General features: G+C 38.8%; 1 protein-coding gene across 7 annotated transcripts in view; it reads left to right on the top strand.

Annotated features, from left to right (window-relative positions):
- Nucleotides 1-27,182, top strand: part of gphnb (gephyrin b) — a 135,972-nt gene that overhangs the window by 60,576 nt on the left and 48,214 nt on the right. For all 7 annotated transcript variants that reach the window (XM_059355765.1, XM_059355764.1, XM_059355768.1 and 4 more), the window contains 4 exons: nucleotides 2,833-2,927; nucleotides 3,214-3,280; nucleotides 10,346-10,618; nucleotides 15,500-15,634. In XM_059355765.1, coding sequence (XP_059211748.1) covers nucleotides 2,833-2,927; nucleotides 3,214-3,280; nucleotides 10,346-10,618; nucleotides 15,500-15,634 — 570 coding nt within the window. The remainder of the gene's footprint in view (nucleotides 1-2,832; nucleotides 2,928-3,213; nucleotides 3,281-10,345; nucleotides 10,619-15,499; nucleotides 15,635-27,182) is intronic.

Raw genomic sequence — 27,182 nt, 5'->3', positions numbered from 1 at the left:
AGTTTAGGATGTATTTATTCTGTTATTCTGCTCTTATTCAATGGGTTTTTATGTTGCATCATAGGGATCTATCTATGTATGTATCTATCTATCTATCTATCTATCTACAGACATCATAAAAAAGACATATTACACACCTTTTGAACTACTTGCCTTTTTACAAACTCTACTTGCAACCTCGTCCATCCTCTCCTCCCTGCTCTTGTTGGCCTTATCTGACCTGTGTTCTACCAAGATTAATTCAATATCTAGAAACCAACATGGGAATATGTATTTTTCTTGGTCAGTCTGACCAAGTGCATTATTTTGTTTGATGGGATCACTAAATCACTAAATAGAAACTAGAAGGGGCATATTTGGTTTTCAGAGGTGTTGTTTTTGCTCATTTAACTCTCTTTGCAGGGATATAACCAGCTCAGATTCAGCTGCGTTGCCCTTAATCTAAATTTTAATACTTTGCAAGGGCTTATTTGTTCTCCTGTACTTGCATTATGACGTAATCAAAACCCATAACTAAAAACAGTTCCTTTGCATTTAGACAAACATATGACCTGAAACATTCTGTACAGTGTGTATTTTACACTTTGTCTCAGGCCTGTTGAATCAAACAAATCCACCTCCCTCTTCTTCCAATCAGTGACATCATTAAATTGTATCATGAGGTATAAATCCAGCATCCCCCCTCCTTCTCTCTCCACCTCCTTCTTTCTTGTTCCTATCTCCCCCCTCCTCAGTCCCTCCCACACTTTTTCCCTTTTCCTCATCTCTCCCCCCTCCTCCTCTCTCTCTCCTCTCCTGAGTCCAAGCCCACGAAGCTCATCAGTGGCTCCTCATCTCTTTGAAGTCTTTTCTCTCCCCTCTCCCTCGCTAATGGTGCGTTTGAAGTGTCACTCAACTCAAGGGCACCCAACACACACAGCTGGAGGAGAAGGCACTATCTTCTTCGCTATCTATCTGACAGGAACGTGCCGCATTGACTGCAGTCCCACAAACAAATGCATCTGTTGCACATGTCCCTGCAACATTGAACTGTTAATTGAACAGACTGACGGAGAAAAAGCCATATTCCTGTATTGATTTCAAAGATTAGATCAATCTTGATTGTTAATGGGGGGAGGAGATCGGGAGGAGACGGGTCAGATAAGGATTTTTCAGCCTGCAGACAATCGAGAGATGGATTGTGCAATAAGGATTGTGAATCAATATTTAAAGGGCAGTCAAGATGTTTTGACATGCATCCAGGAGGGTGCTGTAAAAGTGTGGCACGATTAGTATTATTCCCTGGTCATCCGTGTGATTGTTGGTAGCTTTAACTCCCAAGATTCTTGACTGAGGCTTTACGTGTTGATTCCCTGTAATGGTGTTAGTCAAATACGTTGCAATGTTGTTGTTTTTCTTTTGTTATAGTCATTAGAAGAAGAGCCTGACTGATATATTATTTTTGAGGCCGATGCCAATACTGATTTTAGAGGTGGTAAATTAATTTGATAACTGATATGGTGGCAGATTTCGTAATTTTTTGAGCTGGAATAAAATAGACCTTTTTTTATGTGGATTCTGCACCGATTTTGTCTGAGAGCTACCTAATTTTATTAAATAGTATTTAATGTTTTTATGCCTCAGTGTTAGCCAGTTCTAAAAATGAGAAAAAAAAGAATAAATAGGAATAAAATAAATGAATAAACTAAACTAAAACAAAAAAAATCTTATTTCTAAATGACAGCAAGCAACATTCCTGCAATATATATTTTGTAAAAATTAAAACACAAATGTTTTTGTTTTAAATGTTAAATGTATTTTATGATCACACATAAAGATATATAAAGACAGTATTTATAGGAATACTTCACCCTGAAAATGACCATTTGTATATCAGTTACTCACCCCGTGTTACCATGAGTTCTTTCTCACATTCTCCACAGTGAACGAAGAATCCAAAAACTGAGTAAACCCTTGATAAATTGAAGAAAATGGAAGCTGCTTTTACTGACTGCAAAATTATTTACTGTACACTTGTGTGCTATGTACTTCCTTAGTGAATGCAGTTTTTTGCATTTACTTAAATTCATCAAGAATATCCTCTGTTATCAGATTTTTAGTTTACCTTAGAAGTGAGAAACATTTTCTTCTGGAATTTAAATTAGCAGGGTGGGTAATGATACACAAATGGAAATTTTAATGGTGAAGTAAAGCAGTCATATATAGCAGAAATAGTCAAAACCTTTCATTTTCATTTTAGTTTTCCAATAGTTTTCTTTTAACCGCCCTGTTATGTTCGTTTCTCAGGAACAGCAATAATGTTCGTGGGTCAATTTGACCCGGGGCATGTTTAATTATCCAAAAGTGTCAGAAACCAAAAAAAATCCCAATAAACATTGTTAATATTTTATGAATAACTCCATTACTAACTATTTTAATCAATATTTACTGCAGTGGTGTTCTTTACCTCTCACAGATCATGTTAAAACTTTTTTTCATGTACATTGGAAAGACCTACATACAAAATACTATAGTTTTACATCACATTGAGTTTGTTAAAAATATATTTTACATTTTTGAATGTTTTCTTTTCATGAAAAATACTTTTAACAATTTTATTTTTAGATTTTAATTTGAAATGGGTCAATTTGACCCGCAACATAACAGGAGGGTTAACTTAAGTAGCAAAATGGAAAGGCTTCAAAACACAAAATTTAAAAAAGGGCCCTAACTGACCTTAACTGAAGGGGTAAACTGTACAACATTTGAATAAATACGTCAGACGTACTCATGCTTAGTTGGAAGATGACCGCACTAATGACCCTCCTCTTCATCTCTCTCTCCTCTCTCCAGGCCACGAAGGAGGTGATAGAGCGTGAGGCTCCAGGGATGTCTCTGGCGATGCTGATGGGATCCCTCAACGTCACACCACTAGGCATGCTTTCCAGGTCAGACACACACTCTCACATGTAACAACCACAACACACACACTTTTTTTACACTATTTCACTGAGGTCATTCATTTAACCCTTCATTTAATCAGGCAGGAATAAACATTATTGTACATTACACTTGAGTGAGTTAATTTATCACCTGTGATGAAGTGCAGCACACTGATTAAGGTTTTTAAGGTGGGGGAAGAGGTATATATCATCAAAATCGTGCATACTTTCTTCTCTGTTGCACTTTCTTCCTCTGAATTCATATAAACCCTCCCGTGTTTGTGTGTTGCAGACCTGTGTGTGGTATTCGAGGGAAGACGCTCATCATCAACTTACCAGGAAGCAAGAAAGGCTCCCAGGTAGGAAACGCTGCAAAGAGCTGGAACAACTTCCCCTTTCTCCTGTGGATGTGATGGTTAGGAAGGCAGGCGGATTCAGAAACAGATTCACCTGCTGACAGAGCAGCTCCTGTTCTTGTGATTCAGATAAATACACATGTGAATCAGGGGATAGATCCCCAGCTTCTGTCCCCATGGCAAAAATGTCCTTTAGTAAGACACTAAACCCCTGATTCTTGCATGGTAACCTGCTGCTAATAATGAGTGAATGAGAGGTAAATTGTGAGGCTCTCTAGATAAATACACATTTTTCAGTCCATATAGAAAGTGTAAGCTCCTTTTTGATAGTGGAACAATTTCACATCCTACTAAATTCTTCTCATTCAGTATTATCTGTTGATCTGCTATTTTATATGCACAAAATGTCATTTTCTGCTGCAATGGCGTCAATAACAAAAGACAAATTTTGGTGATGTGGTGAATGGGAGTCTTCACTACCATTGCTGTCAGTTTCTCCCAGTCAGGACTCCTTCAGTGTTCTTTGTTCAGGAGGTTTTAACAGGTAGCTGAATTATCCGCAGAGGTCTCCTCCACTCCATAACAAACAGACATGGTAATTAAAACCAGTAAAAACACTGAATTAAACAGTTTCACGTTAAAATTCAGTGTTTCTCCAATGCAGTTTGGCAGATAAAGGACGTCCCGGAGAGGCTGCAAGCGGAGTTGCTGCTAACGTTTACTCAGCTTGTTACTCTGATGCCTGACCTAATCTGCAGGTGTTTGATGAGTTAAAATGACCAAGATCTTTGAAGTGTTTTGTACGGAAGCCCTAAAAGGCACGGTGAAAAAAATAAAATAAAATTTGGGCAAATTTTTTTTTTTTCACCTTTCCTTTCAGGGCCTCGTATCTCGTTCATACAAGATAACACTTAGGTTTCGGCCACCAATGCCCGAAAAAAATATATATTTTAGGCTTAATTAGGCTGTTTTGAGGGAAGTGCCTGACGCACGATACAAAGGGGAATGAAAGTTCAGCAAAATGCAGCATAAACAAAACGTTTTACCTTATTAGTTAACTACAAATGTATAATATATATATAAGGATATATGGTCTGATGGAATCATATGGTGAAGAAACTGCGTTCTACATGGCTACTTCATATTCACGTTGAATGGGTGACTGTGATCATGGTGTCTGCAGGCAGCGTAAACCTACCTAATGTGTATATGATGCACCCAAGAAATGCCATATAAAATAAATGTAACAACAAATAGCAAGTTATCTCGTATGTACGAGACAACACTTGAAAAAAAAAATTCACCTTGCCTTTCAGGGCTTCCGTAGTTTTGTAAAAATGCAGCTTAAAACTTAAAAGCTGATTTGTGACTGATTCTGTACACAACTATATAATAAAATATCCAACATAGGTCTGGTCGTTTTATGCATTTTAATGAAAAAAGGTTTCATGATATACACCGTAAAGCTAAATTTACAGCAAAATCTGAACAGTATTCTACTGTATTGATGTCATACAGTGCCATACTGTATATTGCAATAAAAAAGGCAAAAAAATATGGGATTACAGCACTTTAAAAGATCCATTATTCACAGGAATTTACTGTGAATTTACACTAAGTTTTACAGTGTACTGTAAATATTCAGTCATTTACTGATGCATATGATGAACTGTGAACTGTATTGTCTTATTAATTTACAAGAATACCGTAATAGACTGAACATTTATTTCTAGTAGTACACTGTGTCTCTAAAACTGAAACTGTTAAAATAAATGAAATAAAATAATACAGTACTTTTCAGGCAAAGCTGCTGCAAGTTAATTATTGTAAATTTACACTGAAAAGTTTTACAGCTTACCTTTACATTTCAGGTTCCTTGTAAAATGTATACATACAAATAGAAACCGGTGACTTTGTCTTCTAGTACAGCTATAAACCTGTTTGCATTAACAGTATTAGCTCAGCATTGTGCTAATAGCATGACTCTTTCTGTGAAGGTCAGCTTGGCTCTAGTCTCTCACCTGCACGGTGTCACTGATGTGTAAATGAATCTATGTGCAGTCATTATCTGTGTACGCAGCCTGTGTGCAGCGTGTGTATGGATCTGAAGGTGTGTGATTCATTTGAATGATTAATTGATTACGTCTGTGCTCACACCACAGATCTGTGTGTGTTCTTTGTGTTTGTCCTACACTTGTATGTTTCTGATGTATTTCTAAGGTTGTTTAGACGCAGAGTGCATGTGTGGGTTTGTGTTTGTTCTCGTATGTGTGAGCATGTTTGTGTATGATAATGTAAATATGTATATATATGCTGCTGTGTGTGTGTTTGTGTTTGTGTGTGTGTGTGTCCACCCACTGCTGTCTCCGTGTCCCCCTCCATCTGTCTCCCTCTGTGCCGTGCTGACCTGCACATCTGTCTCTGTCTCGTTACGCGCCCGCTTCTCCTGATCGATTTTAGTATTTCTTTTAATCAATTACGCCACCTCTCTCCCATCTGCTGCCATATTAGTGTCTCCCTCATCAACCCCCAGTTAAAGTTAACGGCACAAGCCGCCCATTGCAGGCTTTTATGACGATGATCTCCTGTCATAAAGATAACGGTGAAGTCCAGCTGAGCCAGCCAGACGCAGGGCCTTATGTCGGATCGTCGACTGAGCATCTTATAGCCGCTCGTTTCGTCTCTGTGTCCTCATTTACACCGCAGATAAATACACTCTGCATCTATAGCATATGCTGCACAGCTTTGTGCATCTAATGTATGTGATTGTTTGTGTCTTTTCTATATTGTGAGGAGATCTCATTGTTCTGTGAATGTGATTAAAGCCTCAGAGGTGAAACCTGCCTCACTGATATAAGACATCATGACTTTGAATAGAAAGTTTTGGCGTTCAATTACTGTGTGAATGCTTTTATGAATATCTAAAGGAATCCTTGTATATTTAGGAGTTGTTTTTACATGAGAGAAAAAATACTTTAGAAGTGTACTCCAGTGATTTAGCTTTGTATTTTTATTACAGTTTTGGGACTCACAAGGAAGAGATTTTCTGACTTTTTCTCGTGGTTCAAGCTCTGCAAATACTGGATCCTACATTTCCCATAATGCAGCTGGATAGGGTATTTTGTTAAACCTTCCCTGCCTGATTAATGCCAATATCTCCACGCTCCAACTTGATAACTCAGACTTTCTGTTAAAAAGTTCAAACCTCAAGTGACAGTGGTGGAGGTATTCAGATATTTAACTTAATTCAATAAAGGTTCAAATACGACTCTACTACAAGCAAATGTGCTGCATTTAAACACTTATTTAACAGCGTGTAAGTATTATCAAAAATGCAAACGTACTGATTGTGCAGAAAAGTCTTCCCTGTCAGTGTTTTAATATTATACGGTATACAATCCTTTTTGAAAGCCTCTGAAAGAACAAGAAAATGCCTTGCCATTCATCTACAACAATACATCATATCTCTAAAAAGTCAACTTTTAATGGTGTCAGGAAAAAAAAGCTTCTTTTTTTTCAGGTTTGTGTTGATACATTTAACAGCGGATCCAAGAGGGTTTTTAGTGTTGAAGTAGGGAAAATGTTCTGCTTCAGCTTCAGTTAATCAAAAATCAACACATCTGGAGATATATGGTATAATGGACAGGAAGATTATGTAAAATTGTAAATTGAGTAAGTAGCTGAAGCTGTCAGACAATGTAGTGCAGTAAAAAAAAAGTGCAATATATAGCTCTAAAATGTGGTGGAATTGAAGAAGTGAAGTTGCATAAAATGGAAATACTCAAGTACCTCCGATAACTCTGATGACATCAGCGGGGGCATCTGATTTAAGAGTTTTAAACGTCTCGACTTTTGCACTTGGTATTTCTGGTTTCTTGCAACTTAAGCGATCTAAAAGTTGAAGCATGTTTCTGAGTATATGTTATCTTTTTCTTGCTCTCCATCCTTTTTCTCTCCTGCTCCCTGCTTCAGTTTTTCTCTTTCTTTCTCCTCTTCTCACTGTCTTTATGTTGCAGTTCCTTTCTGCTCTCTCACTGAATCTCTGTCTGTCTCTCTCCAACTCTGTCTCTCTTAATCTCTCGAGATCTCATCCTCCCTGTCTCCCTCTCTCTCCTTCTTTCTCTCTCTGTCTGTCATCCCCCCTCTCCCCTCCTCTCTCTCTCCTTCCTTCTCTCTCTCTCTCCTGCTTGTGTTTCTCATCCGCTGGCAGTATATCCAGGGATTCTGCTCTTTAGTGTTCTTGACAGTTACTCTCCTCCAGGACAAAACAGAGAATAAGAACAGAGAAGAGGGAAAAAAAACACTCCTGACGTACCTAAAAAAAAATTTCCCGGCACGCAATGAAAGCAAAATGGGAAAGGAGGAATGTCTCCAGGCTCTTGACACCATCCTTACTCCTCCTTTTGCCCAATCCTTCCCCCCGCTTCAGCGCAACACACCCCGGCCTTCCAAAAACGCTCAGATGTGGGCTTCAAACACACCAGCGAGAGGCATAAACAGTCCACTGTGTGCTGAGGGGTTTGGTGTGTGTGTGTGTGTGTGTGTGTGTGTGTGTGTGTGTGTGTGTGTGTGTGTGTGTGTGTGTGTGAGGATGGGGTGGAAAGGTTAGCTTGCGGCTATGCAGCAGGGTGGTCAACTACTGAGATTAACCCGATCAATCTGTTTCATCTCCAAGTCTGAGGACTCCTTTTCATGCACAGTGGTGGAGGATCATGCATGCACCCCAGTGTGGATCTATGGGATTTTTAAATTCAGTCACATCAAGGTTAACAACGTCACATTTAATCCAGCCTGTGATATGCACACATAAAACAGGATGTGAAGTGCAGAGGTTGCTCCGAAAGCCTTTTTTTTTTTTTTTTTTTTTTTTGCAGCCGGCGTGGATACTGTAAAGCGTGGGGGCGATTAATAATGTATCTTCCCAATGCTTAAAATACACAGAAAGATAAATAATTTCACAGATTAGCTCTTGTCTTGGGAGTGAGGAGAATGGAGCATTTAGCATAGCCGAGGAGCCCACAGGCACACTGACACACAGAGAGAGACACCGGAGAGGGGAACGGAGATGGAGGGAGGAGAGGAGGACAGGCTGGTATAAATGCAGCCAGGAGGAGGCGCTGTGATCTGCAGAGGAGGAGGAAATCTCTGCTTCTGATTCTGTTGCCTCAAACAGGGTCACACATTGTGTTTGTTAGCAGATAATACTAATGTACTACTAATTCTCACTGCAGAGGGAGCCAAGCCTTCATTTAAAATACTGCATATTTAAGAAAGGTCTTTATTTTTAAAATTTTCCCTATATTTACATGTAAGTGACCACATTATTAAGAGGTGTTTTCCCATTTCCTGTTAATGTAGACGCAACACCTCCTCCATGTTTACTTGTTGTCTTGATACATTTAGGATGAACTACATTTTCACAGCAGTTATTCCATAAGGAGTAACATCCAACTCAACAATGTGTTGCACTCGCTTTTTTTCTTAAGGACTAAAAGGTTTTTACTCATTAATTATTTCTAGTTTTACATTCTTCTACACACGATGTTACACATTGTAAGCTCTCCAGCAGTTCAAAGGGCATAATCTCTCCCCTTTCTGTTTGGATTTTACACCCCTGATTTCAAACAGCTGAAAAAGTTATAAAGAAACAATAATTTGCAAATTCATTGTGATCTACATTCAAGTAAATGCAGTACAAAAACAATATATATCTGATACTCAAACTGAGATGTTTGGTTTTTTATTAAATATATGCTAAATATATACTTTGCATTCAATTAATTCTGTTTTAATTCAACAACAGTCCAAACTTTTTTTTTTTTGCAATAAATGTGACTTTCAGAATGCATACGTAGCTTTATCTGAGTTTGTAACAGAGAATGTTTAAAGTTGCCTTAAATAAATGGTTTTATAGTATCACATAGCATATTCAACTTCAAGTTTAATGTTTTTATCTGAGAAAATAAGGGCTACTTTGACATAGCTACCATATTATATCCATATCCACCTGCATTTTGTGTGAATTGTGTTTTTTTTTAATCTTGTGACGTTTTCACTGTTATACCAGAGGACCACAATAAGAATTTGGCTTTATTGTGATTTAATCCTCAGTGATTTTAACGTTCTGTAATGACTGCAGTGCAGTAGTTTATGTGTTTTTATTCATCAGCCAATAAAGCAAGTTGCAGACCAGTGTTACACCTTTTCCACCAACATGGAAAGGGTTCTGTTTCCAGCCTGTCCTCCTGACATAAACTGCAATAAAGGTTGTGTGTACAGGCAATGAAAAACAAGCTATATTTATGAATTTCACCGTCTGCTGTAATGCGCCATCTTGCTGACGTAATATCGTTTGACAGCCAAGCGAAGTTTAAAACAGGAGGCTGGGGTGGTGGATCGGTCAAACAAGCAACAGATTATCACCTGGGAGAGCAGGGTTCGTACCCCTATGTAAACAAAAGCGAACGATTTTTAACTTAAATTATGTGAATCACGTTTTTGAATGAAATTGCGGCAGTTTCCTGACCCTTGAAACGACTTAATTTCCCACATTTATTTACTGTTTAAATTGTCTTTACCAGATGTTTTTTGCCCTAAACCTAGGTGGTTTAACAACATAAATCCACAGAAACTGCAGTTGCTGCTGTTTTTTACAACCGCAGACTGTACGTGTGTGCTATTCTTAGAACGCGGCATTGTACCGCGAGCCGCAATATGTGCCGCAATACGTTAAATTTATGATACTGACACACGACCTCTTCTGCCGTTTATGTTGGAGGACTTGTTGTCTGTTCCAGTTTGCACACCTAATTTGAAAGTTTCAGATCATTGTGACTAAAAATGAATTGGTCCAGAACCAACCCAACCACTGAGAAAGGCAGAATAGTGATAGAACATGAATCTGTTGTTGTCCTGATGATATACACTGTGCTAAATTTAACATGTGACATGTTTTTTTTCCTGAATTTTATTTCTTCTTGTGCCTTTATCTTGTTAATTCTGCTGTTGTTGCTGCCATTATTTGAATATGGACGCTGATGGACCCTTTCTGTCACCCTCTTCTTGTAGGAATGCTTCCAGTTCATCCTGCCAGCGCTGCCGCACGCCATCGACCTCCTGCGGGACGCAGTGGTGAAGGTAAAGGAGGTGGCAGACGACCTGGAGGACCTGCCGTCGCCACCTCCGCCCCTCTCGCCGCCGCCCAACAGTTCGCCGTGCCGCCAGACGGAGGACAAGGGTGTGCAGTGCGAGGAGGAGGATGAGGAGAAGAAGGACAGCGGCGTGGCGTCCACTGAGGACAGCTCCTCCTCCCACATCACCGCCGCATCCATTGCCGCCAAGGTACCAGGGCAGAGTAGACGAGGGGGTGGGGGGTTCACTGATGCAGCTCTCACATGACTCCATCCATTTCAAATGGTCATCTGTACACACGTCATTCATAAAGCATGTGTTCATGGTGCTGAACGTAGCATTTTAAACACCAATAAGTATCTAAGTATAATAAGCACCAATAACCCTTTGAAATCGCCGGCAGGATTCAAACTTCTTTTCTTTAACAGATCGACAAAAATACACCGTTTATCACAGAAATGAACTGTAAAAACAGGCATTATCGTCCAAATTTTAACTTTCTGAAAGTTTCAGTTCAAAAAGTAACCAAAGCAAAGCTTAAAATTGTGATATTTCTGTCAAAATCACTTTATTTTACATGTTTTATTTCAAACAGTCCAAGAATAGACTTTTTGGAATAATTAGATGCTGTTAAAAACATTAAATTCTGCTCCTCAGTGACACTGTGAAGCCATGATTGATTCTGCTGAGATGAACGGTTACGAGACAAATATTCACTGAAAATCAGACAGAACTGCAGGCTGTTTACACAGAGCTGAGAGGAGAGGACAGGAGAGGTTGGAGGTAGAGGTTGTAAAAATGCAAATAGTTCAATATGTTTAGCATGTGGAGATCCTATTTGTTTTTTCCATATATAAATTCCATTTTATTCCAATTTTTAAAAATTAATTTGTCTGAGAAATTGAACTTTTGTTTTTCTTTTTTTGTGATTTATGTCACTATAATTGTGTTATTCTGCAAAATTTTCGAGCCATGATTTTGCGAGCTGCAGGACTTATATATTTTATAGATTGCAGTGAAATATAGGGCCACAGTGAGTAAAATGTAAAAAGAGCCTGAAACGGCTTGGATTTCAGAGGCAAACGTGTAATCTTCAACAATGTAATTCATTATTTTTCTTTCATGTTTAACAATTAATATCTTCAAAAGTAGGTCGGCATTAAAAATACAAAGATAAATTGTTGTTTTGATCGATGGCAGATTTTCTTCGTGTTAACAGGAAGTTCTATCTTGTAGATTTGATGTTTGATGTCACTAAAATAAGATAAAAGTACAAATGTGTGAATTACAGCGTGTACTTTTCTTGGTTATGCCATCAATCTTTGAAGAAGTTCAAAGTTGTTGCATTTGAATGTAATCACTGCTGATCCAGGCTGCTCAAAAGGCTGTCAAGATGTTACTAAAACCAAAGGTACACAATTACTCCAACATGACATATTGTTGTTTAAAAATGCTACAGGTAGCACCTTGAAGTGATGGATTTACTGTTTTTCAACCCATACCTTCATAAAATGTCTCTGCTACTGCTTCCTGCTGGGCTGAAATGTGGTCCAGCTGGGCAATCATTTACACCTTCAAAATCTATGATGAATCACTTCTTCAATAACAGGAAGCACACAGTCGAACATTTCTGTTTCTCTGACGCAGTTAAGAGGCTGGATGCTGGATCCTGCGCCTCGTCACCAAATGAGAAGGTGTGGAGTCACAGAGATCAAAACTAATGGTGCTTTTTATTAGCTTCTTAAGTGTAATATTTTTTAAATCCACCACCAGGATTTTGTTCTTAAACGACCAACAAAGTTTATGTGAATATAATGGAAAGTTACATGAGATTTAAGTTCATAGTATGAGCTGTGATGCTTCAATACAGCAGTGTTTCAGGTTCATAGACCACATGAAACATATAGACAAGGCCCCATTCATTCCTATGAAAGTTGCACATTGGTGCATGAAATCAAATATGTCGACTTCTTTGTTTAAAGTTACCCGGATCTTCTGCATCTTGGGGCCCATAGAGAAAACACTTTCTTTTATACCCGCCTCCCAGCTCAGTTATTGGATCCAGTTATTGGATTAAACTTTTAATACCTTATTATTTAAATAAGGCCAGTTTGTGCAGGGTTGTACTGGGAAATTGATAAGCATCAAATAAAATAATCTGCTGATTTTAATCTTGCTGATTTTTCTCTTTAACAATGTAGATCAATGTCTTGGCAGTGCCTGACTTTGCATAACTGCACGCTAATCCACAAGATTAGCAAAGAGGTGGAGTTTGGGTGAGCTGAGGTACCTGTGACAGTACCCACCTGTCACTCAAAGTGGCCATGCCCTTAATTATGCATAACTTTTAGCTTTAATATAAATCAAACAGGTCAGTTATATAGAGATTCACCTCACCGATGCATGAAAGGGGATATTAGCTTTAGAGACCAAAACAGCCTTTTGTACCAAGCTGTAAACATGTTTATTTCTGCTGTAAAGTTGGTAATTTTAACATAGGGGGTCTATGGGGATTGACTCACATTTGGAGCCAGCCTCAAGTTGCCATTCGATGAACTGAAGATTTTGGCTCTTCCACGTTAGCTTCATTTTTTAGCCTCAGAGGTTGCTGCTTGACCAGGTTAAGCATGAAGTATTGGTTTAAGATACATCGTCACCTCTTCCCCCGCTAGTTTGGAAGTGTTGTGAAAGTCAAGCAAGTCTTTCTTTTGCTAGTACTTGATATGGACACAGCTAACAGTCACATTTAGCGTTACTAAAATTTGTTTACTTGGACTCAAACAGTTTTGACACAGTTTAGCTTACGTTCTCGAGAGAGTACATCCCTGAGACAGAGACAAATCTTGAACAAAGTTAATTGTCTTCTGGTTTGTCTGAAAAAGGCAGTTTTAGTGTCAGAATGTTCGGAAGACATTTGGCTTGTGAAAAATGGGTCCAATATTTACTTTGGTGACTCTGGGACAAAAGAATCAGTCATAATCTGTGCTCACTTTTATTCCTCCCTTTGGAATGAAGAGACACAAGAGCTGCTGCTGGACTCCTAAAGGGGTGTGGCAGTAAGGAAACCCACATGAGACACATACAGGAACTGACCTGTCTCTGAAACCTTTAAACTGTCTCTGGAATAACCTTCATTTATCCATAAATCTATCATTAACAGCAGACTGCTAACAAGAACTAACAGTGAGTGTTAAGCCTTCATAGGTCTTTATAGATTAGGGCATTTCCCAGTGATCAATGATATCTAAATGCAGCCTGTGATATAGTGTTTCCCTTTTATTAAAGATGACAAGTAGTGGCCAAATGCTCAATTAAATATTTGCCTGTAGCACAGTGGATTATGGGTTTACTGAGCGCTTCTTACACCTGCTGTATCCTCAGAAATCTGGCAATAAAACTCACGTTTGGAGAAGCGTTTGACATGAAACAGGCCTTGTCAGACATGCATGTACAGCATGTGGTCCAGATGGGTTTTTTTGGACTCTCAAGGATATAGCCTGAATTTGCACTCAGATAGCTGCAGAGCAATTTTTTTCAGGTTTTATGGACTTAATTTCTCTCGGCTACATCTTTGCCAGAAGCTATGCAGAAATAAAGACAATGAAACCAAATGTGAAGTCTTTTTGATACTTTTTATTAGTGGTACATAGCATGAAGACTTCACTGTGAGCTTCCTGTTATTTCAGATGAGACACTACAGGCAAAATCATTGATTTTTCATGCAATGGTCAATATTGAGGTTTTAAGCTATTTTTCTCACATAACATGTCTTCTTTCAGAATAGTGGAAATAAAACATCCAAAACTAACATTTAGGTGAATATTTTACTTTATTTTGTAGATTTCTCCAAAATTCACAATTAGTACCATAAACGTAGTCTGAACCTTGGTTAGGAGGCGCTTGGTTAGACACGTCTCCTGCACAGTATTATGTGTTTTACATGTTCTTTATTGTTGTTGCTGTGAATAAGATCCATTAAGAATGTATAAAAACCTTTAAAGGCCGTTTCCTCTAATTTTCTCATAAATCTCAACTTCAGCTCCACTTACAGAAACCAAACTGACCAGTTTTATTCCTAACTATATTCTGAAGGTTTTTACAGAGGGGTTTATATTTAAATAATTCGTACCCTGATTTATAGAACATTTTGTTCCTTAAAATATAACAATAATTTATTTATTTTTACGGCTTTTGACCGTATTTTTTGATTTATAAGATGATAAAAGGAGATATCTCAATTTCCTACTGTAAAAAATCTTTGAATCTAATACACCAACAAAATGAAATAATAACTTGAAATGTACTTTATCCAATGTTCACATATACAGTATGTCCTGAAAATATATGCAAATTAGGGCATATTTAATGAGTTCACATCTAATTTGCATATTTATACATACAATTTCAGAATACTTGTAATGCAAAAAAAATTGCCTAAATGTAAACAACAAACTGTAAAGGTTTCATGGTGATATCTATAAGTTTAAAAAAAATGACCCTATTCACCTGCAGTGTCTCCCCTTGAAAGTGAGCAATACAACAACTTGAGTTGAAAAAGATTAAATCTCCTCTTTCACATACGTTTCTCATGTATCTCTGTACATCATATACCATGACTGTGTGTCTCTACATACATCTCTGTGTGTGTCTACTCACATGTAACATCAAGTATCTCTCCATACCCATCATCCTATCCTGCCCTGTCTGCAGCCCGGACCCTGCTTTATGGCTCTGTTGTAAGGGTAACATCCCACTTCATTGTCCAGTCACAGAAGGCTGTTGGTAAGACTCCGCCCCCCGAAATCTCACCATCATTTTACATTTATGAGGTCATTGTGTCTTCCATCTGCATCAACCTTGTGAGTAGGCGTGGTCGTTTAAGTTTGACTGAAATATGTGTCTCTCGGCTGGTTTTTGTGTCTGTATATAGATCTGTGGACACTGTATATATTTATATATGTATATATATATATAAATGTGTGTCTTCCAATGGACCGTGAATATCAGTATGTGTATGCGTGCTGCCTTTGGTGTGTGGTGTTTACATGCACGTGTGTGTGCGTACGTTTTTGTGTGTGTGTGTGATCTCAGATCCCAGACTCCATTATCTCGCGGGGTGTGCAGGTGTTGCCCAGGGATACAGCCTCTCTCAGCACCACGCCCTCAGAGTCACCCCGCGCCCAGGCCACGTCCCGCCTCTCGACCGCTTCCTGTCCCACACCCAAAGTGAGTACAGTAAACACGCACACAATACATTTACACTAACACAGATTTATCATGGCAGATTTATCATACTTGCATCCTTATGAGGACTTTACATTGACAATATTCATTTCCAAACCCTTTATAAACTCCATCCTTAAAAATGTCATCACCCTGAAACAGTGATATCCAAACTGGTTGCTAGATAAATCTGATTAGTTGTAAAAAAGATAAATAAAAAATCTGTTATTGCCACCATTTAAAGCTAGAGTTAGGTAAAAGAATGTATGTTTACTGTTATGTAATGTGCAGATTTAATCCTCAAATTCAGCCTAAATCTGACCCAAATTTGAAATGTAACCTTAAAGGGGGCCTATTATACCTATTTTCAAGTTCATATTTGTATTTTTGGCTTTCTACTTGAACATATTTACATGCTTAAATGTTCAAAAAACACCTTATTTTTCTCAAATATTGCTGATGGCTACTGCACCTTATTACACCTTCTGTCTGAAACGCTCTATTGTAACGCCTGTCTCTTTAAGATCCCACGTCCAAAAAGCCCAGTCCACTCTGATTGGTCTGCATTTCTAGACTTCTGCATCTCCATTTAGCAGTATTTCTGTTATTGCAGCCAAAGGAATCACTGTACGGGAATATAATAGCACTTCCTACCCTTAAAAAATCTTTTAATCTTTTAAAGCAATTAAAGCTTCTATAACCCAAAACTACAGAATTGATCTGAAATTGGGGAGAAATTACATCTACAACCAAGAGTAAAGGTTTTCCTGATGTTAGCATGTAGCATGTGCTGTAGCAGTGTATGTAATGTAAACACTGCACTAACTTGACTGAAGCAGATTTCCATGTATAGAAATTCTTCATGAGCTAACAACAGCTCAAGCCGAGAGTATAGAAAAAAACTGTTAAAGCAGCTATAAAACCTGACGTTTTTGCTCACAGCAATTACTTTTACTTAGATTTGCTGCATCGTTTTTTTGGCCACATTTGACAATATCCAACATTATAACATTAAATATATGGCAGAAAACAAATCCTAAATCAGGAGCCAAAAGTCCTCCCTTCAACATGCTTTCACCAGGATATGAGTGCAAGAACATACACTTACAATAACACACACACACACACACACACACACACAAGCCTGCCCTTGCCCATTTTCCTGTCTGCTCAGCCCCGCTGTTTGTCTCCCACAGCTCAACTGCGTTTACCTCCACACACCGTGGGTTTCTGTAGCTATGCAGTTTGGTTTTTTTGTGTACAAATGATTTCTGGTTTCATACTCAAAAGACAAATATTTCTGATTGTGATTCATTATTTTATTTTGAAGTTATTCTGAAGGCAGATATGTTGTCCTGCTTTTCTTTTTTCTTTCTTCTTTAGTTTTAATTGCACTTTGCGTGGTTGAAATGTGTTTTTTTATGTCTTAATTTCTGTTGTAAAACATCTAAAACAGTACATTCCTGCAGTACAACATCACACACACGCACAACAGTCTTGACCGCTGTTCTCTTTCAGTCTTAACTTCACAAAGTGTATGTTCTTGTGTCTGTTTCAGTGTGTTTTCTTTGTAAAAACCCCTGTTTGTGTGTGAGTGTGTATGTATTTATGGAGACAGCAGGTTGTGGTTCTCATGCTTGGATGCCTACAGAATTATTCCCCAGGTTTAATTCAACACATTGCAATTTTTTTAACGGTATATACCCGCAGTCTGCTTTGTCTGTCCCCGCTTTAATGGGATACTTTAACATTTTGTCCACTTGTGTCCCCCTTTTTCCCTAAAATGTTCTTCTTGTCACTCTCAGCACTCATTTTGTCGCACCACATGTTGACAGCTCTCAGGTTAGTTTTGGGCTGATGGTGCCAGTTGGTTATAACAAGGAGTGCTAACGTGCTTGTGACACAATTTTTGACGCATAAAAGCAACAAATCGTGAAATGAAATGTCCAAGTATCCTTCTGTGTTTTCACCGATCTCTCCTGCAGGTTTTTAAAATGCCAAATGGCGTCAACGCACTCTGTTTCTCTTTCTCATTCCTTTCTCTCTCTCTCTCTCTCTCTCTCTCTCTCTCTTTCACCTCATCTGTCAGTGTCACATCTCCATGTGTCTCCCGGACAGCAGGCAGGTGCTATGGGAATAGATGAGGGGGTTGCCATGGGAACAGAGGGATGGGATGTTGGTGGAGGAGGGAGGGCGGGTGCATAGGCGGGTCATGAGACAGAGGAAGCAGCAAGAGGAGATCTCGGCTCGATGTTTCAGTGTTCGTAGAGCGATGAGAGGTCAACGCTAGAGAGCCGGCTTAACCTGGGCAAAGATCTCTAAAAAGTATTTTGGAAATGTCAATATGTGAATATGCAGTTCAGCCATATTTAAAGGGATAGTGCTGGATTAGTGGATGCAATGCTATTATCTTACTTGCCAAGTTCTGGCCAGTTCCGATCGTAGAATAGATTGTTCTGGCAAGCTGGCAGTGTTTCTAAACAAATAATCGGTTAGTTGTTTTCCAATATGCACAAGGACCTTTTAGTGTACACATAGTTTTGTGGAGTAAAACCTTGTAGTTTTGTGACCCTGCCAGCATATGGAACTATTTATCCTACGATCAGAACCGGACAGAACTCTGACACCGGAGCTCGGCAACTAAGCTTTGCATCCAAGTATTTCATACAATTTAATGTCCAAAATCCCGAACTATCCCTTTAAAAAAATCGGTCAAAATGTGGTGGGCTGAGCAGCAAAGTAATAAGATGGCACGGAGAGAAGGGGATTGTTAAATTGTCTGGTTCAAGACACTACATGCTGAGGCGTCATTGGAAATCTTTGAACAAAAGTGTTACAGTAAGACATTATACATTACACCATTGTAGCTGATTGATGGTATTGTGTTCCAATTTGGTGCCAAGTCTCGATTCTATGATCCTGGACTCCTCAGCCTGCAGGTTTTTTTGATTTTGTCTTTGCTACTGATGCTTTTGTTTGTATAAAGCTTGAAATGACAGTAGCTGTAGTATTGAGTCTCATTCAACAATATCCTCCTAAAGTGTTTTCTTAAATTTGTTCTCAAGAACAATCCTAAAAAAAAGTAGATGTTAGATTCCTGAATTTGTTTTCTTAAACCACTGAATTGTGTGTACCTGTGTTCTGAAACCACATGCCAGTTAATCCTAATTAGCAGAGATTAAAACCCATCAATCCCTATAGAAGTGCTTGAGATTGCAGTGTTGTGTGCACGGAGAAATTCGTTCAAAAATGTAACCCTAATTCTGAAAAACTTTGGAAGTTGTGTAAAATGTAAAAATAAGATAAAAATAATCATTAAAAATAAATCTGAATTCAGAGTTTATATTTACAAAAAATCAAGTGTAGCAGTTTGAGCATAGTAAATATTGTATTTGTATATACAATAACAAAAGATTTGACAAAGGATTAGTAAGTTATAGTGTCTGTTTCATTTACAATTTAGAACAACATCCCTCCTTTTTGGATTTGGGGATGTAAGTCAGCAAAAGTATGTAGTCTGTAGTGTGCAGTGCGTAAAAACAGAAATGGAGGTAAACAATATCATATCAGCATTATAAAGTATACATATATTACACAATTCTCTGTTACACCTTCTTAGCCAACTTAATTCCAACTCATAACCACAACTTTTACTCTTCTTTTTAGAATGTATCCATTTGTTCTTTAGAAATTGGATGAAAAACACCCAAATGTGTGATGTTAAAATACAGGTCTGACCTCAGGACAACAGGAAGGTTGGTGAATGAGTCCCCAGCTCTTAAAAAAACTGATGTAGGTGAAATTTAGGCTTTCCTCTCATGCTACATAACCTGATACAGTGCATCCCCACGGTCACACAGAGTTCACTTGCAGACTTACAGCAGAAGGTCACCATTTGTCTCATCCCAAGGCTGCAGCTCAGCTCTCTGGCTCCTGAAGTGACTGGACCAAGGCCGCCCTCAATAGATGAGGCTTCCTGCTTACACCTCCCGAGGGAGGGCACGGAAGATTATTTACACACATGCACCCACATGAACCGCTGGAGACATAACAGTCACACACACACACACACACACATACAGAGAGAGGATGAGAGGAACTTTGAATGCAGTCTGGCCAGATGCTCACACATTTTGTATTGATGGATTTATGAAAGCAGTAAGACAGGACTAATTTAAGTACTTAATATACTAAGGTTTAATTCACTAAAATGTCTCATCACTTTAAATTGATCATGTTTTTATGTTAAATCTTGACCTGAAAAGTCACTAAAGCTGGCAGCTAAAAGTAGTGGAGTAAAAAGTCCAATATTTGCCTCTAAAATGTGGTTAAGTAGAAGAAGATGTGCCTTTCGGTGATGGTGATGGTGACGGCGTTTTTGGGGGCTTAAAAATGCAAAAAATGAAACCACCCTCCAGAGTGAAAATCTCAAGAGCTTGCGTCTAAAGGGTTGAAAACGCAAAGTGTGCTTTGATCGGCTCACGCTGGCTCTCGTCTCGTACGTGTTTACGCAACATCCATGTGCAGTTCAAGCAAAGGACAAGAAACCTGTCGGACTATTTCCATTGGTCAGTAGTTGTAGCAGCTCTGAGAACTATCCAGGAGTCGTTTCAGCAGAATTATCACAGATAATATAACGGGACAGAGTAGGCACATTCATTTACTAGGGCAATTTTTTCTATTTCTATTCTATTTTGCGCTACTAGGAAGAGACAGCCTGTTCTCCCATCAAAAAACATAAATATAGGTTGCGCGTACAGGCATAAAAAATGATCTATGTCTCCGTATTTCACCATCCACCCTAATGCGGCCGCCGCCATCTTGCTCATGTAGTAGTGATTGACAGCCAAGTGAAGTTTAAAAGGGCGGGTTCCCGTGTTTGGTTGGAGATTGGAGTGGTGGACAGGTCAAACAAGCGGCGGACTTTCACCCAGGAGAGCGGGGGTTGCGTCCAATGTGAAATCAAAAGTGAACAATTTTTAACTTAAGTTAAATGTACTTTAAATGGACCCAAACCAATCCCACTTTCCTACTCTACGCTGTGATCCTCGCCCCACCTTGTGGTGATCACAACTTGTGCGAGTGATCACAGTTAGAGAGCCTCAGACTGAGCCAAGGTGTTTTTGACCTCAGCAGAGCTACAGAGTGTGGAGCTGTAAATAATTGGACAGTTGGGAGCTTTATTGCTGCTGCTGTTGTCCCAGTGCAGCTACTGGCTCCAGTGAAGCAGCGAGCCTCCAGTCAGCCAACATACAAGCACACACTCACACCTGTCTCTCCACTGAAGCCTCTCTTTGTCAGCGACCCAGTTTGAGCCTGTCACGATCACATGCCAACCACATTAGTCAGCGTTTGTGTGCGATGTGCGTGTCTGGACATGTGTGTCTTTGTGCGTGGCAGATAACAGACAGTTAATGGCTTTTCTAGGTATAGCTCTTAGCTTGTTTAGGTTCTGTCACAGGCTGTTTCCCAGCGACAAGCTGCCATATGTTCTTTGAAATTCCCACGTTGGAAGCGGCTGCCGACAGTATGTACACAATGTCCCCGGAGCCGGAGCCAGAATGGCTCTGTTCACTGATGCATTTCATGTGCCACTGTGGGCTGTGTTAGTTTGTTAGCTGGGTCTTGTTGGCAGCGCTGCGTGGTGGCTTTGAGAGTAGAAGGTATATGGAGTAGGTCTTAATCTTGTCAGCGCCAGAGCTGCTGCTGCTGTTACCGTACAAGCAGGGCCGACACCACGGCTCACAGAGCACAGCACCAGCAGATACAGGCTGCATTCAGATCATTGTGTGTTGGGAAGTGTTCTGGGTGCTGACCAGACAAACCATGTCTTGCAAGATTTGAAATTCAGTTTGATCTGATTTCAGTCAGTATCAATATAGTGACCAATGGAGTGTCATTTTAATAAGGGATTCATATGGGGGGTTTTCCAGTAAAGAATTCTAGAAAAATGTGTCCATGAATCATAGACTGTATATAATAATGGACGTAGTCACCGTGACATCACCCATTGGTTTGTGGACTGTCCGTTTGAAGCATCATGTTCAGGTTTACGTCCATTGCCATCATCGTTTTTTGAATCTGATAGAGATCATATGTGGACCGGGGAGACATGAGGACGGGTGTATCTAAACCGAAATGTACGTTGGAGTATCTTTAAGTACAACAGAATGCTGAACAAGACATTTTAACATGAACAAAATGTTCAAATAAACTATCATGAACTGAAAATACACGGTGAAAGGGACAAAGTTCTGAGACGAAAACACGACTCTGTGTCAGAGCATATGCTGCTATGATAATTTTATTTGGAAGATGCCAAGAACTTATTAAAAAATATATATAAAGAATGCATGGATGTCCTTTAAATTTGATACATGTAACACACACACACACACACACACACACACAAACATATATAATCTTATTTATTCATGTAGATAAAGTGTAGATTTTTTTATACAGATAGGGTATTTTTAATTGGTGGCCATATAACAATTTTATAGAAAACACATGTTATATGAGAAAAATGAAAAAATATTTTAAGACAAGCATCCCATTTTTCCTATTTTGGGCAATAGAGAATTTCATGTGATTTTTCTGTCTTTTCCGTATGTGTAGAAACATGCATAAATACACACACAGGTCGAGAATTTGTCAAGTTACGGGATTGTGTGTGTTTTCAAGCGTGACACAATTAAACGTGAGTCTGGATTTTGAACATTTGCATTTGCGAGAACACTGTGTGTGAACATGTGTGTGTGTGTGTGTGTATCAGAGGAGCTCTGTAGTTTCTCTATGAAGCATAAAGCCTCCCAGTGTGTTTCTGCACCGCAGAGAAGACTCCAACTGATGTCCAAACATATCTGTCTGCAGAGCAACAACCGGGAATACACATGCAGATGTATACACATACAGTACATTTAGACGCACAAAGTCAAACCTCAAGGGAGAAAATCACACACACACACACACACACACACACACACACACAGAGCCCACAGCTCATAATGCAGCAGATACAAAAGGATTACAAACTGAGCAGCTCTACAACCATTCATGTAACCAGATTTTCTTTCTCTGTCACACTGTCTTTTACTTGTGCACACAAGACAGCACACACAGGCAGACATACACACACACACACACACACACACACACACAAGATACAGGGAGGGTAGTTGTACCCTTCCACTCCTGTGAGCATTTAGTACAGTTATGTAATGGTGAGTTTGGATTAATGAAGCATATGGGAGATGGGGCTTTGACTCAGAGGATGGTTGACAGTGTGTGTGTGTGTGTGTGTGTGTGTGTGTGTGTGTGTGTGTGTGTGTGTGTGTGTGTGTGCGCGTGTGTGTGTGCGCGTGTGTGTGTTTTGGGGGTTGTGTCTCCTGTTTTTCATTGCAGATGGGTAGAATTTTTATGTGAGCTTGTTTGCTGAGACACAAGCCACAAAAAATACAACCGCCTCGGTTTAGTGTAGTGTATTTTATAAGATGTGGGATAATCGTACAAGCTCAAAGCATAATTTCCGGTTGCAGTTTAAATGAATAGTCCGACTCTGCTGCAGGAAAAAACTTGTGTTCTCATTTGTTCATTCACTACTGGAGCAAGTCGTCTGCTGGAAACTTCTGAAGCTGTTAGCAGATCTACAACAGCAGGTAGTTCGGTCAGAGGCAAAGATATGATGATAGGGTTGATGTTTTAATCATCACAAATCATCATAAAACAGTTAATTGGAAGACATAAGTAGAAGAATAGAAGATAGATTTTATTCATTTTCATCTGGCTTTTCTATTAGTGCTTCATTCTTGTGAAATACTGAATAGTTTTATATCCTCAAGCCTGTAAAAATCCTTCAAATTGAACTAAATTCAAAGTGAAAAGTCTCCTTTTTTCTCAGGTTCTAACCTGTGATGAGAGATTTATTTTAAACATGAAGCAATTTTTTTGCATTTGTGCAATTACATATGAAGTCAAAAGATGCAGAGATGCTAATGGCATCTGCAAAATAAGTGTTGAGATTATCCTGACATCCTGACATTGTTAAATCAGAAATCATGGCAGGATCTGTAGGCACAGAGAGTTACCTCATATAATAATACTGTATATTTGTACAAAGATCGTACCAAAAAGGACGTAGATGTAGGCTACCTGCAAGGTACTGAAAATATGTGTCTGTTGCTTGATTCTCTTTGTATTTTTCAATGACCCAAGTTACCACTAGCATTAACTCCAGTCACACATGCACACATGCAAGTAAGTGAGCATCATTCACGCTGATGTGATGCACATGGAATTCAGTTTGCTGTTGTTGTTTTAAGTCTGTTTAACAGCCAAGTACACTTCTTTGCCACCGGCTCAGTCTGTGTCTTTGCTGTTAAAAGTTCACCAAAGTTGAACTTCATGCAGTGCTAAATGCGAGTTTGCTTTGCAACCGGAAACAAATGTTTTATTCGGGCCTCCCCTTGCATAGAATGGAAGTGAACAGGAGGTGAATAATCATGTTAATTTTGTACATGTGCGACCGTGCCATATGGGTTCACAAGCCAAGAGGGAGAAGCTCTGTGTTCTGCTGTGTAGTTTACTCCAACAGCCACAATGATTCTAGGTGACTACTTTCTGTGTTTAAGATTGGTTCGATTCAAAGTTGAACTATTTAATTTAAGAGAGCTTTAGAGGGTTTGTGCTCCTTGTTTTGATCGATATTGTCCTTTGGAGAAATCCACGTTTCACCAGAGTTTACCTTTTCCTTTTTCAGGTGTTATAAGGCGATTGTTCTCCTGTTAAATGGCTGTGAAATTAATGAAAGACTACAACAAAAATGTCCAAAAAGAAAAATGTTTCATTGTTATTACGCTTATTGAATACCTTCCTTTTATCAGTTGATAATAAGTCAATATAAGACCTTGCAAATGAGGGATGGGCGTTTGGAAGAAACCTGCCAACTCGAATATCTATAACGTTAACAATCAATTAATCGATTAATCGCTGCATGCATACATGTGCAAAATAAAAGATATGAACAGTATAAGGCAAAAGCCTGTTTTGATAACAGGACGCTTTTATTTTGAAAGGACGAAAAGAGACTTCCTGTCAATCATACAACTAAATAAACTAGATTAAACTGTAAAGATAACGTCAAGGAGTTCAATGTTTTATGTTTTAGCCTCTGAAGAGGCATGAGGTTAGTTTTCACAGTAATGTTGCATATTTAAATGTGTTTTGTGTTTAAATAAGTTTTGGATCAAATTTAACCTAGTAATTCATGCTAGCAAGGTTTGATACAGTAAGCTAGTTTTGCTCAAATGAATACTCTTGTATTTCTGTGTATTTTACAATTGTTATTACAACGTTCAGTTTGCAAACTGTAGCTTTCTCCTACTTTATTCTCAGCTCATTGGCTTATTGACGTACGGCCGCAGAACTGAACGCTCGGCCGTGTTTCAGTTCAGTGAGAACTGATACGCAGTCATAGATAAAATTAAACAATACACAGAGCGATTAAAAATTTCACGTGATCGACCAAATTCTTAACAACCATTAATCGATCATCGATTAATTATTCCCATCTCTAATGCAAATAAAGTTTTAATTAACATTTTAGCTGAATTTAAGGCCCAAAATAGTAATGCCGCTTTAGCCTGACTGCTGCCCTTTTCATCTACTCTGTCCTTTCAATCAGAGCTTTCACCTTGATGCATCTGCAGCCGCTACCAGTATTTATGCTCTGTGTATTGTATACTGTTCCAAACATCCCATCAACTTGACTGATATTGGCATTTATTTTGATTAAAGCATCCAGAGCTCTCACTCATGATGCCTTTGCACAAACTCTTTCAGGTGCTGGCTGTGCACCTAGAGGACACCGCCTCACTCTGCATTGGTCCTGTAGCATGTTTTTGATTAATGGCCTGATGTATGGCTTTGGAGCCAAGGCCAAGGCTTATGGAAATCAACTCCTCCTTCTTCACCGGATTGTAGGAAATGAGTCACACAGTGCAGTTGTGCAATTCAGCACACGCCACTTCCATGACCTTCAGTGTGGACGTATTGCCATTCTGGTCACAGCCACGAGCCCAAACACGAGTGTGTTAACATGCATACCAGACCCAGCACATACTACTGGAAAATAACATTTCTAGCCAGTTTTGAGTTTGTGGTGGAGCAGGTTGGCTTGATTAAATAGTGGCTTTTATTTATATGTTACTGAGTGCTACTATTTTGGTAAATTGTGCATGCGTTGGCTTATTTTATTCATCTGACACCATCTGAACCAAGATTATCTGTTTTATTGTTTCTGTTTTTTGTTTTTTTTAAATGACTTATTGTTATTATTTTGAGTAATATTAAAGTAAGTAATATATGATTCAAGGTATTGGAGAGAATTATCCCTTTTTCTGCACTATTTTTCTTTTACTCATATAGAAAATAAATTAAAATCATTATTGTTAGGTTCAAATCACACCAAGATTTTTTAAATTATTTTGTTCTTAAGTCTGTAGAATATGATTTATATATATATTGCTATAAACAAATACACCTTTCTTGTCATTTAGATATTGCACTACTCCATATTGCGATTATGGTGAAATACCAATTAATTATTGAGCGATTGTGTGTTTTTTTCAACTAAGATATTATTTAGTCTATAAAATGTCAGAAATGTGTAAAATAAAATAATATAAATATTAATAATTATAATAATAATTATAATAATAATACAATTTGCAAAAGGAAAGAATGAAAAATTAATAAAATAAGATAAGATAAAGAAAATACATTTTCAAATGTTTGAAATGCTAAAACCAGCACATATTTGGTATATTGGATTTAGTTAAATAATTAATTCATAATTTATAATAATTAAGTATATTTGCTGACTGAATCATCAACTCATTGATTATTTGATAGATAATTTCACTAATCACTATTTATTTCCTGTATTTTTGTAAACCTTACCCACCTGGTACATAAAGCAGATTACGGGAACAATCGCACCGTTTGGTTCCTCAACATTCACTCTGCTCACAGTCACACGTACAGGCTTGGCGACAGAACACTTTTCTGTCCCTTGCAGGATTTTCACAGCAGCTCATAACAAATGTGACAGTCATGCTGTGTGAATCGCACATGCTGTTTGGCTTGAGTCTGATCTGTACGCAGATCACAGAATCATCACTCGCAAATGAATAGTGACAGAAGATCATCGACGGAGTGAAGTGATCAGACAGAGGGAGATGAATGATTTATACCTCGGCCGTACGCGTGAGCGCCGGCCCAATGTCAAATCATCGGGCTGCACTGTGACGGATCAATGATCTACAGTTTCTCTTCCCGCAGCCCGGAACAGTGCAGGAGACACGGCTCTGCATAGTCTATCAATAATATACAGTAGAACGTGTGTGTATGTATGCATGTGTGTGTGTGTGTGTGTGTGTGTGTGTGTGTGTCCCCTTGGCCCTGTTTTGAGTTATGAGGACGGAGCAGGGTCTGTTCTGCTGGAGCGGCTGTGCTAATGTCCGCTGGGTGTGTGGCTCTGTTGGCCTGC

This window comes from Centropristis striata, chromosome 18 (assembly GCF_030273125.1).
Source record: "Centropristis striata isolate RG_2023a ecotype Rhode Island chromosome 18, C.striata_1.0, whole genome shotgun sequence".
Lineage (NCBI taxonomy): Eukaryota > Metazoa > Chordata > Actinopteri > Perciformes > Serranidae > Centropristis > Centropristis striata.
Note: the sequence above shows the minus strand (reverse complement) of the source record. Positions and strands in the feature narration are given on the sequence as shown.